This window comes from Colletotrichum jinshuiense, chromosome 1 (genome assembly GCF_051148585.1).
Source record: "Colletotrichum jinshuiense chromosome 1, complete sequence".
NCBI classification, from domain to species: Eukaryota; Fungi; Ascomycota; class Sordariomycetes; order Glomerellales; family Glomerellaceae; genus Colletotrichum; species Colletotrichum jinshuiense.
In genome coordinates, this window is record NC_139302.1 from 4,670,660 (window position 1) to 4,683,369 (window position 12,710).

The following is a 12,710-nucleotide window of genomic DNA, read 5'->3' on the forward strand; positions in this document are numbered from 1 at the left end:
TTTGTACCACTAAACATGGGCAGCACAAGCACATGTATAGCAGGCACGACGATCCGGCACTTGACAAACTAAACTCAAGGAAACATGGCGGTTTGCCACTTTTAAAGTTCCCTTCCTCTCCCTTCGAAGCTCTTTCGTGCGTCGTTTCGGGATGTGGGAGGGCGCACCCCTACTATCCGACACCCCGTCCGTTGTGGGGGGAGGGGGTCCATGAGCACCAATCTCAGCTGCGAGCTCCTCGCACCAGCCCCGTTCCCAGGCCCTTGGACAGGCCGTCTCATCCCGGGTTTCTTAAGAAATCCTGCTTAAGAGGGTCAAGGTTGCCGGTCTTGGTTCCTGACTCAACGATGAGTAAAGAAACAAACCTCCCATAGGGGGGGCCGGCAATTTGTGGCTTGTCAGATACTCAAGCCCCCGTCGATAACTGCGTTAGCGCCGGTGACGCTCCTGCTCTTGGCGAAGCACAGCACCTGGTCCGCCACATCCTCGACCGTTGGCAGACGCTTGAGACGTGTCTTGTCCCGCGCAGCCTGCTGCTGTTCCTCCGGGAACTGCAGCCCCCATTCCTGTGCGGTTACGGTGAGCTGATGTGTACTTGAGAATCGTCAGATGGTCGAGAGTGGTACCCACCGTCAGCATGAGACCCGGGGACACGCTATTCACTCTCACTCGGGGGCCCGCCGCCATCGCCAGGCCCTTTACGAGGTGGATCTGGGCAGCTTTCGTCACGGAGTACGCCTTTCGTGCATAGTTAGAGAGCGCTGCGCCCTGTCGCTTCGCGCGGGAAAAAGGGTGGAGGGGGAGGGAGGGGGGATATGGCGTACCAGAGAGCTCCCGCTGACTTTGACGCCAGCCAGCGACGCCGTGGAGATGAAGGCGCCCTCGGCCTCGTCGAGGTAAGGCCGCGCAGCATGCATGAGGAACAGGTGCGACTTGACGTTCATGTTGAAGCAGCGGTCCCAGTCGTCCTCGTCGACGTTGTCGTCCAAGTCCTCTATGTTTCGCAGCCTCGTCCAGCCGCCGTTGGAGAAGAGCACGTCGAGACGGCCCAGGGACTCGACGGCTTGCTTCACGAGCTGGGACGTCTCGTTCTTGTTCGAAAGGTCCGCCTTGATGGCCTTGAAGCGCTGCTGGTTCGCCTGGAGGGGGGAGAGCGACTTCAACTCCTGGACGAGCGATTCGGCGCGGTCGGCGTTGTTGGCGTAGTTCACGACCACATTGTAGCCGTTCTGGGCGAAGAGTTTGGCAGTTGCGGCGCCGAGGCCCGCGCTTCCTGCCGTGATGAGGGCGGTGGGAATCGGAGACATGAGGGGTTTTTTTTTTTTTTTTTTACCCTCTCGGCGGAGGCAGAGTGGAAGATGTATGGAGTGTTGGGGGCTTCAGTCCGGAAAAGTGTTTGTGCTCCCGGGGAGCATATGTCGGAGGGCCGGTGTCGGGGAGGGGTAAGTCGGGGGTTACGCTGGCTACACGGGTGCCGAAGACGGGGCGGCAAGGACGGATGCCGAGTGACCCGCAGGGGGCCAGCTCACAGCGTAGCGTGTCTTGCAATATTGCCGGCAATGTGTTCCGACCAGCGGAACAGCGGCAAGGTAAGACCTGGAAGGTGCCCGGTTAGTATGGCCTGTCCAATGAAATTGAATTCTGTGCAACCCACATTGCTGGTGTCATGAACGTTCACACGGCGAAATGAAATAGACTCGGATGCTTGCGAGGCTGCTGTAATACGCTGCGGATGGGACTCGCTGCTATATCGGACGGACTACGACAGCTGATGGCTGCCCTGCAGTGACGGGAGCGCCCCAACCCCCCCACAAGCCGAAGTCTCTGTCTCGCTACCCCTCCAAAGTTGCCGCATCCCCTACCCGCGTCCATTCCAAGAATGTCTGCTACCTCAATGCACCTGCCACCTTCCTCTAAAGTCGTACTGCGGGGGTCACCATTTCAGCATCCCGCTAACTCGTTATGCATAAGCTTGGTTGTCAGCTTGTTTCAAGGGCTCGGGAAGATCTGCGGTAAGGTATGGAGTGCTCCGTAGAAAAGTAGGTAGTGAGTGGTCTCCTCCCCCGCCATACTTCCGGCCTCCCGTCCGCCGGCACAGAATGCGGGGGAGGAGGGGGGCAAATTCAGCGCCCCTTCAAGCTGCCCGAGCTGTTCTGGCGGATGTCAGTGGGACGGCAGGTGCACATGGGGCTTCCACCTTGGTCGAATGGTCATTCTCTTTTCAATGGGCGCTTCGGTAATTCGTTAGAGCCCGCGATTTGGTGGCAGTCAATCGTGGTTGCGATAGGAACAAGGGGGGAGGGGCCGGGAACGAGTGCGGCCACCCGATGCCTGGCGCAGCGGGGGTGGGGAGCGTTTGAGATGGAGGGTAGCCCGCGCCCTGCCTTCACGGTTTTGTCTCCCTCACTTTGGGTTATTATCCGTCTCCTCTTTCTTAATGCAGACGTCGGCTTTCTATAACAGCCATTCTTCCTTACTCACATCTCGGCCGACCCTTCTTCTCTCATCCATCGTAGCCGGAGTCAAGTAGCACGTGTTTCACATCTGCCAGAACATCTCACACTTTCCCCAGGTCAAATTGCCATCATGTCGGCCAACGAGGACCAAACCCCCAATGGGGTATCCTCGAATCCTCTGGTTCACGACTATCCTAGACCTCTCAAAATCGCTATCGTGGGCGCCGGTATTGGTGGCCTGAGTGCCGCCATTACATTGCGCCGACAGGGTCACCAAGTTGATGTAAGTGCCCTTGCAGTTCTCTTTCCACCCGTCTTGCGTGATTGATGCTCACTCGCCTGGTCCAGCTTTATGAGCAATCGAGACTCATCAACGAAACCGGCGCTGCCGTGCACTTGGCACCCAATGCCAACGGCCTCCTGAGGAGATGGGGAATCTACCCCGAGACCTTCGGCGCCAACCCTTCGCTTCACTTCAAGGAGAGAAACTTGCACAACCAGGGCGGCTTCGACGTCGACATCTCAAAGTCCCAGGACCAATGGCAACATCCGTGGCAGCTGGTTCATCGCGCTTATCTTCACAACGAGATCCGGAATGTCGCCATTCAAGAAGGTGGAGTTGGCTCGCCGGCGAAGGTCCACGTCGCCTCCAAAGTTGTTAGCGCGGATCCCGAGAAGGGCGAGTTGAAGCTGGAAAACGGGACAACAATTCAGGCCGATGTCATCCTCGGTGCTGACGGTATCTACGTAGGTTTCGATGTCCGGACCAGCAATCAGTTGCCGTGCGGCTAACCTTTCCCGTTAGTCCAAGGTCAGAAAGTTCATAACCGGCACCGACTACAAGCTGTTCCGCTCTGGCAAGGCGGCATTCCGCTTCCTCATCCCTCGCGCCGCTGCCCTGGAGGACCCCATCACTGCCCCTCTGATCGAGAAGGAAAACTCGCTTGGTATATGGTTCAGTACGGACAGACGTCTAGTGATTTACCCGTGCAACGACAACCAACTGTTGAACTTTGTGTGTATCCATCCCGATACCGAGTCTCACGCAACCGCGACCGACGGTAGGTTTCCCGTAATTCGTTCATTCTTCAACGACTAACAAAATACCAGAGTGGAACAAAAAGGGCTCCATTGAGCAGCTTCTCAAGGTTTATGGGGAGTTCGATCCTGCTCTGTTGCAGCTGATCAAAAAGGTTGACCCGAACGAAGTCAATGTTTGGCAACTGTTGGATATGGAGGCCATGCCGTCATGGGTGAACGGCAAGCTAGCTCTCTTGGGCGATGCCGCACACCCCTTTACGCCTCGTAGGTGCCCATGGTTCGCGTCGGGCCCTTTCAAGATACTGACAAGAAGACAGACCAAGGTCAGGGAGCCGGTCAAGCGATGGAAGACGCCGCCGCCTTGGGGGTCGTTCTGCCTCTAGGAACGTCTCCCGAGGACGTCCCAGAACGGCTCCGCCTCTACGAGAAGATCCGAATGGAGCGCGCGCACACTGTCCAGGAATTCTCTCGACAGGCTGGAAAGGACAGAATACCCGGGCAGCCGCCTGCCATTCAAAGTTCGCCAACCTCCCCCTCAAGACTTTAAACGATGCACCACTAACAAAGGCCTGGCAGTGATGAAATACACGAATTACAACTTCGGCCACGATGAGCACGACAACGCGACAAAGATTTTCAACCGATACCTTTGGTCCAAGAAGAAGGACTTGTTGTGGCGCATGCCCACCGGCTTCGGGCCCTTCCCCGGCCCTCGTCAAGACTTCCTAGGCCGGCGCCAACCAGCGGAGCTCGAACGTACGTTCAAGACCATGTCCGTCAAATTCCTCACATCGCGAACCCTCTTGGACACCATCCTGCCCACCGAATCCTTCCGCTTCAAGGAGCCAGGAACCGTCTGCACCGCGTCCCTCTCCGTCACCAGGCTGAACAACATGTCCTGGCTCGGCGGCGGCGGCTACAACCACCTGGGTCTCTACATCCACGGCATCGAGTACGTGAAGCGCGACGGAACCACCATAAATGGAACCCACCTCCCCGTCCTTTTCGAGTCCCTCGCCGACCCCATAGTCTCGGGCCGCGAGGAGCTCGGCATGCCCAAGCTCTTCTGCGACATCGAATTCGAGCACCATGCGACGGATTCCCGCGTGCGCGCCTCCTGGCGCGGTACCACCTTCGCCGACATCTCCATCAAGAACCTGACCCAAGACGATCCCAAGACGGAGCAGGGTACTATTGGTGGCGAGGCAGACTACGGTCTTCTCACGTATCGGTACATCCCCTCGGTCGGGGAGCCCGGCAAGGCCGACGCCGAGTATGCTTGCGTGGTGCCACACGAGGACGAGGCCCGCGACGTCCCCGCTGCGGTACACGCCGTATCCAGGTCGTCCGATGTGTCGGTCAAGCTGGAGGCCCACGACTGGGAGAAGCTGCCAACGCTCCACCACATCACAAAGTTCCTGGCCGAAATCCCCATCTATAAGGTCGTGGGCGCCAAGGTAGTAGAGGGAACGGGCGTGCCCAACGTGTCATCATGCCGCAGGATAGAATAAGCGGTGGACATCGGTGGTGGGGGGGACTGTAACAAATTGGAAGGACCTGAATACTGGGGGCATTGTATATAGTTCATTATGTCACTCGGGCTGTACAAGTCTGTCGAATACCCAGCTCTGTAATCTTGATTGGCAGTGTGTGTGCTTCTTGCTAACATCTGATGCTTAATTGGAGATAGTCCGGGAACGAGCGCAACAAATGGGACGTCCTCCCGTTCCCGCCCAATCTCATCCGTTTAAAAACGTCGGAAACTTAAAATTATACTGAGCTGTTGTGTCAACAAACTTTCTGTCCGTCCAACTCGTCCGCTGCAATGGCATGGCAGATTCCAAGCTGATCCCCGTACCCCACGATCACCACAGCCCACGCAGAGCGTCAAACCACGGGACGAACGGGCGCTGCAGGGAGAACCTGCCCCGGGTTCTGAGGTCCTTGGCTGCAGTTACCGGGCTGCCGGCCAGGATCATGGCGATACATCATCGCACACGGATAGCGTCTGCCGGCCTTCCCATCCCCGCACATTCCGCCCACTGGCCTCCCACCCCCCACCGCCTCCTCCTCCTTTCCGGCCCCCACCTCCACTTTCCGACGGCGCCCGTGGGCTCTTCGCAGTATACAACCTCGGAAACCAGCCCGGCAACTACTTCGATCTACTGAGGTCGAGGGGGGGCGGGGTAGGATGCATGAGACGAAACCCCTCGCAGTCTGGCGGGGATTGTAAATTCCCGAGCTCTTGAATGGGGAGTAGAAGACCGCCAGTTCCGCTGCGGAGATATCCAGCAACAGCTCATTCCTCTTTCAACTCTACCTCAATTGATATTGTACCAACGACTATCAGAGCAAGAAACGCAAGCAGCATAATCTTGGGAGCCTCAACAGGTACACACACATACACACACGAGAAGGGCAATAAGCAGAAGAAAGTGGAAACAAAGGTCAAGAAAAGAAACAAAAACAAAAATGGCCTCCCAGACACCAGCCAGCGACCTCCGTCGCCCCCAGCGCTTCATCACAGACCACACGGAAGACGGCAAGGCGGTCTTCAACACCACCCTCGCCGACGAGATCCCTCAGCAAACCGTCGGCGGCGACGCCAAGTTCTACCTCGGCTACACGACCGAGCAGACCCCCGTCTCCTTTGACGCGAACGAGGACGTCCGGGCCTATTCCCAACGCCTGGCGGACCCCCCGGGCATCGTGGTCCCGGGCGGCAGCGTCGTGCGCATCGTTGACATGCCGCCCGGCCTGCTGTCGCCCATGCACCGCACCGTCAGCCTGGACTACGGCGTCGTGCTCGAGGGGGAGATTGACCTGGTCCTGGACTCGGGCGAGACGAGACGGATGCGGAGGGGCGACATTTCCGTGCAGAGGGGGACAATGCATGCTTGGAGGAACACCAGCGAGACAAAGTGGGGCAGGATGCTCTATGTGCTCCAGGAGAGCAAGCCGCTCGAGGTCGAGGGCCGGGCTTTGAAGGAGGATTACGGCGAAGGCATGGGCGATGTGAAGCCGTCTGGTGCGTGAGGACTTTGATCCTGTGTTCAATGCCCTCGAAGACACGAGCTGGGCATGGACAGACCATACCAGAGGCGTAAATAGGCGCAGAGAAAGCGGCGGTGAATCGTATTGAGACTTTGACGCTGCACATCATACTCGTGACTATAGTGTTATTTTCGTTCATATATGCTCAGGTATTTATGAGTGCGTCTCACTCGTGGTATTCAGCAACATCTTGGAAGCCGGTTTCTCATTGTCTAACTGTCCAGCGCCCAGAGCTTGTCCGAGCCGGCTATGATTGCTGTGAAAGGGGGTTTTCTGCTTATAAATATTATGAGTACAAGGGGTGGATTGTTCCAGTAAAGTACAGTTTGCTCTCTCTGCACAAAGAGTGAGGATTTCGTGTTTCCAGCTCTATCACAAGTCCCACAAACAATAGCATACACAAATTGCTTTCCTCAGATGACAGAGAGAGTGGTGCAAAAATGGATCTCTAACTCCTAACTAGGTATCGGCAGCCACACGGTTGATAAATATGGCCGAACACCAGCCATTGACTTTCCTGCTTCACGTTTTGCATGCGTCCTCGTTAGATTGTAGAAAAGAAGGCGAAGAGAACAATGACAAGAATCTCATGATGAAGAAAACGAGATGGGAATGGTAGAAGTACCACGAAATAAATTTCCGGCGGCAGAGTGAGGAAGACTGCAGAGCGATGCTCATCTATCGGGATTGCCGGGGTTTTCTTCTGCTTCTTCCTTCCTAGCGATCCGCGTGCAAGTCTATCGATCGAGCGCCTGGCTTTGGCACTAAAAGAATAGTCAGTATCGTTCTCTCAAGTCCAAACTCCAGAGCGTCAAACTTACCATATGCCAGTAAACACCCTTCTTCTTCAGCAACTCTGCATGGCTGCCCTTCTCTAGCAGCTTGCCCTCACCCAGTACGAAGATGACATCCGCATTCTGGACCGTTGCGAGGCGGTGCGCAACAACGACCATGGTGCGACCCTTGCCTGCTCTCTCAAAGGCAGCCTGAACCAGCTTCTCAGACTCGGAGTCGAGAGAACTAGTCGCTTCGTCGAGGAGTAGAATACTTGGGTTTCTCATGAGCGCTCGAGCAATAGCCACACGTTGCTTTTGCCCGCCCGAAAGCGAAACGCCCTTGCTACCGATGTCCGTATTGTATCCCTCTGGGAGGGACGCAACAAATTCATGGATCGAAGCATCTCGGCATACCCGATGTAGTTGCTCGTCGGTTACAGACTTGTCGTCCATCCCTAGTAGTATATTCTCTCTGATTGTCCCCTGGAAGAGCGTGGCCTCTTGGGCTACAAGGGACAATTGTTTGCGGTACTCGTAGACATTGACGTCCTTGATGTCCCTCCCGTTGCAAAGAATAGCCCCCTTCTCTACATCATAGAAACGTTCCATGAGAGATATGATGCTCGTTTTTCCGCAACCAGATGCACCGACAAGGGCAGCGAATTGCCCCTTTTCGATGGTCAGATTAAGCCCTTTGAAGACCGACACGTCGCGGGTGGGGTATCTGAAGTGTATGTCTCGCAACTCGATTTGTATACCACCTTCCGTGTTGGGGATGTTTTCGGTTGCCGGGATAAGATCATGGTTTCTGGAATCGCGCATGTTGATGATGCGGTTCGAAGCTCCCGTAACCTGCGCCGCGTTGGGGCCGAAACTGAGACCTGATCCGGCTGCTTCTGCGCCTTGGATCACGGCCATGAAGCAAACAAAGAACGCTTCGGGCGAATACTCGCGGGAAGCCAACAGTCGACTCCCGTACCAGAAAATGAGGGCCTGACAAGCTATAGATACCGAGTCTGAGAAGCCGAAAACGAAGCTGGTCCACCTTGCTTTCTTGAACGCTTGGTTTACATGGCCCTTGAGTAGGTTCTCATACCGCAGACACGTCACATCCTCCAAGGTCAGCGCCGAAACAGTTCGGAATGCCCCGATGGATTCGGCAGCGAACTTGGAGCTCTCGGCGAAGACGATCGCGTTCATCTTGTCAAACTCAATCTCGTACTTGAACCTGAGGTATCCGGAGACGAGACCAACGGGCATCGTAACGCAGAGAGCAACCAACGCCAGCTTCCAGCCGAAGGCAAAGGCAATAGAGATTGCACCAATGACAGTGAAAATTGCCGTATAGACCATGGCCATATTGAGACCAAGCAGCTCTTCGAGTTGCTTAGGGTCTCCGGCAACTCGGGCTGTCAAACTACCGTGGGAATTCTCTTCTTCATCGAAAAACGAGGTTTTCTGGAAAAGGATGGCCTCGAAATACTGTTGTCTGTACGTTGCGCAGATTAAGTGAGCCAAATGAGTTGACACAAACCCCATGGCGAAGTATGACAGCCCGACGCCAATCGCCAATACTGTCCACATGAGTGACCAGAAGTTGCTGTCGCTACGAATCTTGTCCGGGCTGTTTAGGGGGTTGAAAACTACGATGACTTTGGAAAAAAGCCACGCCTGTATTGGGGTTCCAGACGCACTGCCGGCGGCAAAGACGACCGTCAAGATGCAGAGAAGCCAGCGGCTACGCTGCTCGTAAAGCAACCGCCCGAAACTTTGGAAAAGATTGCGGTTCGTGGCCTCGGCCTTTTGGTGCGTGCTTTCGGCATCGGTTTGTGCGGCACTCTTCTCTCGGCCAAGAACCGTGCTCAGCTCTTCTTCCTTGTTGTCTTCGTCATTTCCTTCTGTTTGATCGCCAAGTGAAAGCTGCTGGGCATGAACCAGTCCGTAGTATACGCCGTCGTTGTCCTTCAGAAGACTCTCGTGGGTTCCTTGTTCAACAACCTTTCCTTTCTTCAGAACAACGATGCGGTCGGCCTTCTTGATGGTGGAAAGACGATGAGCAATTGTGATCGTTGTTCGATTTTTGGATACTTTGTCGAGTGCAGCTTGTACGATTCTCTCGCCACGAACATCGATGGCACTTGTGGCTTCGTCAAGGATGACAATTTTCGGCTTTCTGACGATGCTTCGAGCAATAGCGATACGCTGACGTTGACCACCGGAAAGCTTTGCGCCACTGTCGCCAACTTGGGTGTTATATCCCTAGTTGAAAAAAGGTTAGTCCTTGTAAAGCTGGAAAAAAAAGGGAAGGGGCTCCTCACATCTGGCAGGCGGTCGATGAACTCATCAGCAAATGATTCTTGACAAGCCTCCTTGACAAGCTCCCTTTTCTTCTCTTCCGATTCGTCCTCCCACAAGGTCCCTATAAGTCCATAGGAAACATTTTTATATATGGTGTCATTGAACAAGAACGGCTCCTGCTGAACCAAGCCGATTTGCGATCGCCACCATTTCAAGTCGATATCGTCTAGGCTGTGACCGGAAGTGGTAATGGTGCCTTTGAGCTCAACAGCAGGACCAGTTTCCTCAGGCTCAGGCTTGTCCTCATCGTCAGAGTCCTCCTTTTTACCTTTCTTTTTCATCTTCTTCTTCTTTTGGGCCTCCTTGACTTTATCTGGTTCAATCGTCTTGGCAATAACATATTGGTCCTGCAGAGTATACCAACGTTCAATCAGCCCCACGATAGTGCTTTTGCCTGAACCTGAAGGCCCGACTATGGCCGTCACTTTACCAGCCTCAATGGACAGATCCAAGTCATCTAGAACTTTGACATGCGGACGACTGGGATATGCAAACGTGACACCCCTGAACTCGATATTCTTGTTTGCGGAAACTTGAGGGTCTCTCAGCCCCCCTGTTCTCGGATGGGGCGCGTCGATAACAGTGAGGAATTCGCATGCCGCTACCATTGCCTTGCTGATAGCAAGAATTGGCGTACTGATGCGCTCGAGGGACATGACGATGAGCATGACGGACATAAGGACACTAGGGTGAATGTTAGGGGAATCTCAAAGCATGTCTCCGGTTTGCTTACATGATAACGTCGCCTACATTGCCGACTCGCCCGTCCACCCATGCATGCGTGCCGTACCAGAACGCGAGACCAAACGTAGCGAACATACCGAAGAACTGTTGAGAGTCAGTCTATTTCATCCTATTCAGAAGAAACTTAACGTACAATAGCGCCAAATTGAAGAGCCAGCAGAGGCGCCGTGGCCTGGCCTTTCCGAAGGGCGACATTGACCCAGCGGGCGTACCGAGCAGCAATGTGACCTTCCGCACCACAAGCAGTAACCATTCGGATACTCGAGAATGCCTCGCTGGCAACAGAAGCAGCCTTGCCCTCCGCCTTGTTCATTTGGTTGTGGCCTTTGACAATGAAAGGCATGAGTATCGCGAGAACTAATAAGATAAACAGGATAATCGATGATGTGACGAGAGTCAATGCCCAACTGTAGGTGAAGGCTATGATGATGGCAGTCCAGATTGTGCCGTTGAACTCGAGGAAAACACCCAGCTTTTCGGAAATGCCAATCTGGAGGGTATTTGCGGTGGAGGTTATGGTGGCAGCAGCAGCCCCGGCAGGCATCGAATCCAGTACATGGATAGTCTGACCAAAGAGTTTCTGAAGGTAGTGCAAACGAATGGCTGACGACAGACGGATACCAATCATCCGGAAGGCAAACTTGTTGATGTAGTTGAGAACGAAACGTGCCAGGAACAGGATAAATAGATAGAGCGCCTGTCTGTCGGCAATTGCCCTGAAGGCGTCTTCGGTCGTAGTACCGTCGTCAACCAAGTACCCGTTGAATTGATTGACAAGCTGTCCAAAAATGACTTGACAGAGAGGTTAGAAGTTGGAACGTAATACTCGGCACCATATTTGCTTACTGTTCATCAGAGGCAAGGTAGTACCGGCAGCAATTGAGGCAAGGCCGGCAGCGAAGTACGCGAAGATGTCCCATTTAGTAGCGTAGGTAAAAACACGCAAGTAGTCCTTGATATTGGGTTCTCGTTCGGGTTTTGGCTTTGCCTCGGGCGTCGTCTCTTCGCTTTTACTGGACGCAGAAAGCATCGTATCCTTCTTTTCCTCGACGCTAGTTGCCACTGAGGGCAACCCATCTGGGGAAACCGGATCCATGCTGGTGGTATTTATGAAGTATTTGCTCCTGAAAACAGAGCACAAAATGGCATGATCTTCCGGAGAATTTGCCGTCGGAAAAGAAGCTGTAATGGCGTTCCCGCTATTTAAGGCATGGAAATGATGGAAGGGTCGAAGGGGAATGAATAGCCAGCAAGGAAAAAGGCTTGCGGCAATAGAAGGGAGCAATCGGGGAAGAAACCAAGATGGTCGGACACAGGTTTATACACATACATAGACGTCAAAGAAGACAACAGAAGAAAGCGACGACAACGAGAGCCTCATAAGGCAGTTTTTAGTCGAGCATGGTGGCATGACGGATTCACACGAGGCGTTTACAGACCCCCCTTCCCTCCTCACTCCTCCGTAAATTCATTCGTTCATGTGGAAGGTATTAGTTGAAGGTACTTTACGAGACCTGCAGATGCGTGGTCCCAAAGAGGCTTGTTGAGGTAGCAGGGAGTGGTGGGTGCTAGACTTGCCAGCGGGGGGCGACCCCAGGTTCAAACGGACGGGAGGTACTACGTACCTAGGTAGGTACCAACTTAGGTGGTAGTGTAGGTCAGCTGGACCCACACCGGGTGGATATTTGGACCGCTTAGGAATGGCCAGAGAATAATGCACGGGTCACTTTCTGCCCTTCCGTGAGGAAATCCCCGGGGTTTGAGTCTATTTGGAGGGAGTGCGATCAATGTACAATGTAAATAGTATAAGTGAATGAGTAAACTGCCTCAGGCTCCCTCCCGACTGATCAGAACAACAACATGTTGCACAGCTCCGTAGTCGAGAGCTATAGGCGACACACTTGCCCTAGAGAACTTCGAAATATCATGCCAATATCCCTTATCCCAGGCCTTCAAGAAACGTGAGATGAGGTTGCACCGCACTTGGGACATACCTTGGCGTGACGAGTCTGCGCTATCAGAACCGCCCAAAGAGGTCAGATTCAACCCGTTTGCAGCCAGCCAGGCCTTGAGGAGCTTGGCAAGGTACTTTGGAAACAAGGATTATAGCTAGCGATGCCAAAGTCCCAATAGCCACCGTGTCTCTGTTGCCTGCGAAACCCAACGGCATCGTACAGAGAATGGTTAGCCCCATGTCTCGCATCATTTTAGCGTCGTAAAACCACTTTTTAGTGTCGTAAAACGATTTTACGACCCGTGCGTCAGGTATCTGCCCACTCTC

The 12,710-nt window shown here is 54.2% G+C and overlaps 4 protein-coding genes across 4 annotated transcripts; 2 read left to right on the plus strand and 2 right to left on the minus strand.

Moving 5' to 3' along the window:
- Positions 1–398: 398 nt before the first annotated feature.
- Positions 399–1,307, minus strand: EsH8_I_001214 (SDR family NAD(P)-dependent oxidoreductase; the record flags this gene model as incomplete). Its single annotated transcript, XM_083268627.1, has 3 exons — positions 399–566; positions 631–738; positions 825–1,307. The coding sequence occupies 3 exons, from the start codon at positions 1,305–1,307 to the stop codon at positions 399–401; spliced, it is 759 nt and encodes a 252-aa protein (XP_083119065.1).
- Positions 1,308–2,586: 1,279 nt separating this feature from the next.
- EsH8_I_001215 (uncharacterized protein) lies at positions 2,587–5,008 on the plus strand (the record flags this gene model as incomplete). Its single annotated transcript, XM_083268628.1, has 6 exons — positions 2,587–2,739; positions 2,805–3,203; positions 3,262–3,517; positions 3,567–3,761; positions 3,815–4,015; positions 4,074–5,008. The coding sequence occupies 6 exons, from the start codon at positions 2,587–2,589 to the stop codon at positions 5,006–5,008; spliced, it is 2,139 nt and encodes a 712-aa protein (XP_083119066.1).
- Positions 5,009–5,969: 961 nt separating this feature from the next.
- On the plus strand, positions 5,970–6,533 carry EsH8_I_001216 (cupin domain-containing protein; the record flags this gene model as incomplete). Its single annotated transcript, XM_083268629.1, has 1 exon — positions 5,970–6,533. The coding sequence occupies one exon, from the start codon at positions 5,970–5,972 to the stop codon at positions 6,531–6,533; it is 564 nt and encodes a 187-aa protein (XP_083119067.1).
- Positions 6,534–7,288: 755 nt separating this feature from the next.
- On the minus strand, positions 7,289–11,525 carry EsH8_I_001217 (P-loop containing nucleoside triphosphate hydrolase protein; the record flags this gene model as incomplete). The annotated part of the gene is made up of 6 exons (XM_083268630.1): positions 7,289–7,315; positions 7,373–9,586; positions 9,646–10,369; positions 10,419–10,513; positions 10,563–11,221; positions 11,276–11,525. 6 exons carry the CDS (start codon positions 11,523–11,525, stop codon positions 7,289–7,291), a joined length of 3,969 nt encoding a protein of 1,322 aa, XP_083119068.1.
- Positions 11,526–12,710: the final 1,185 nt, after the last annotated feature.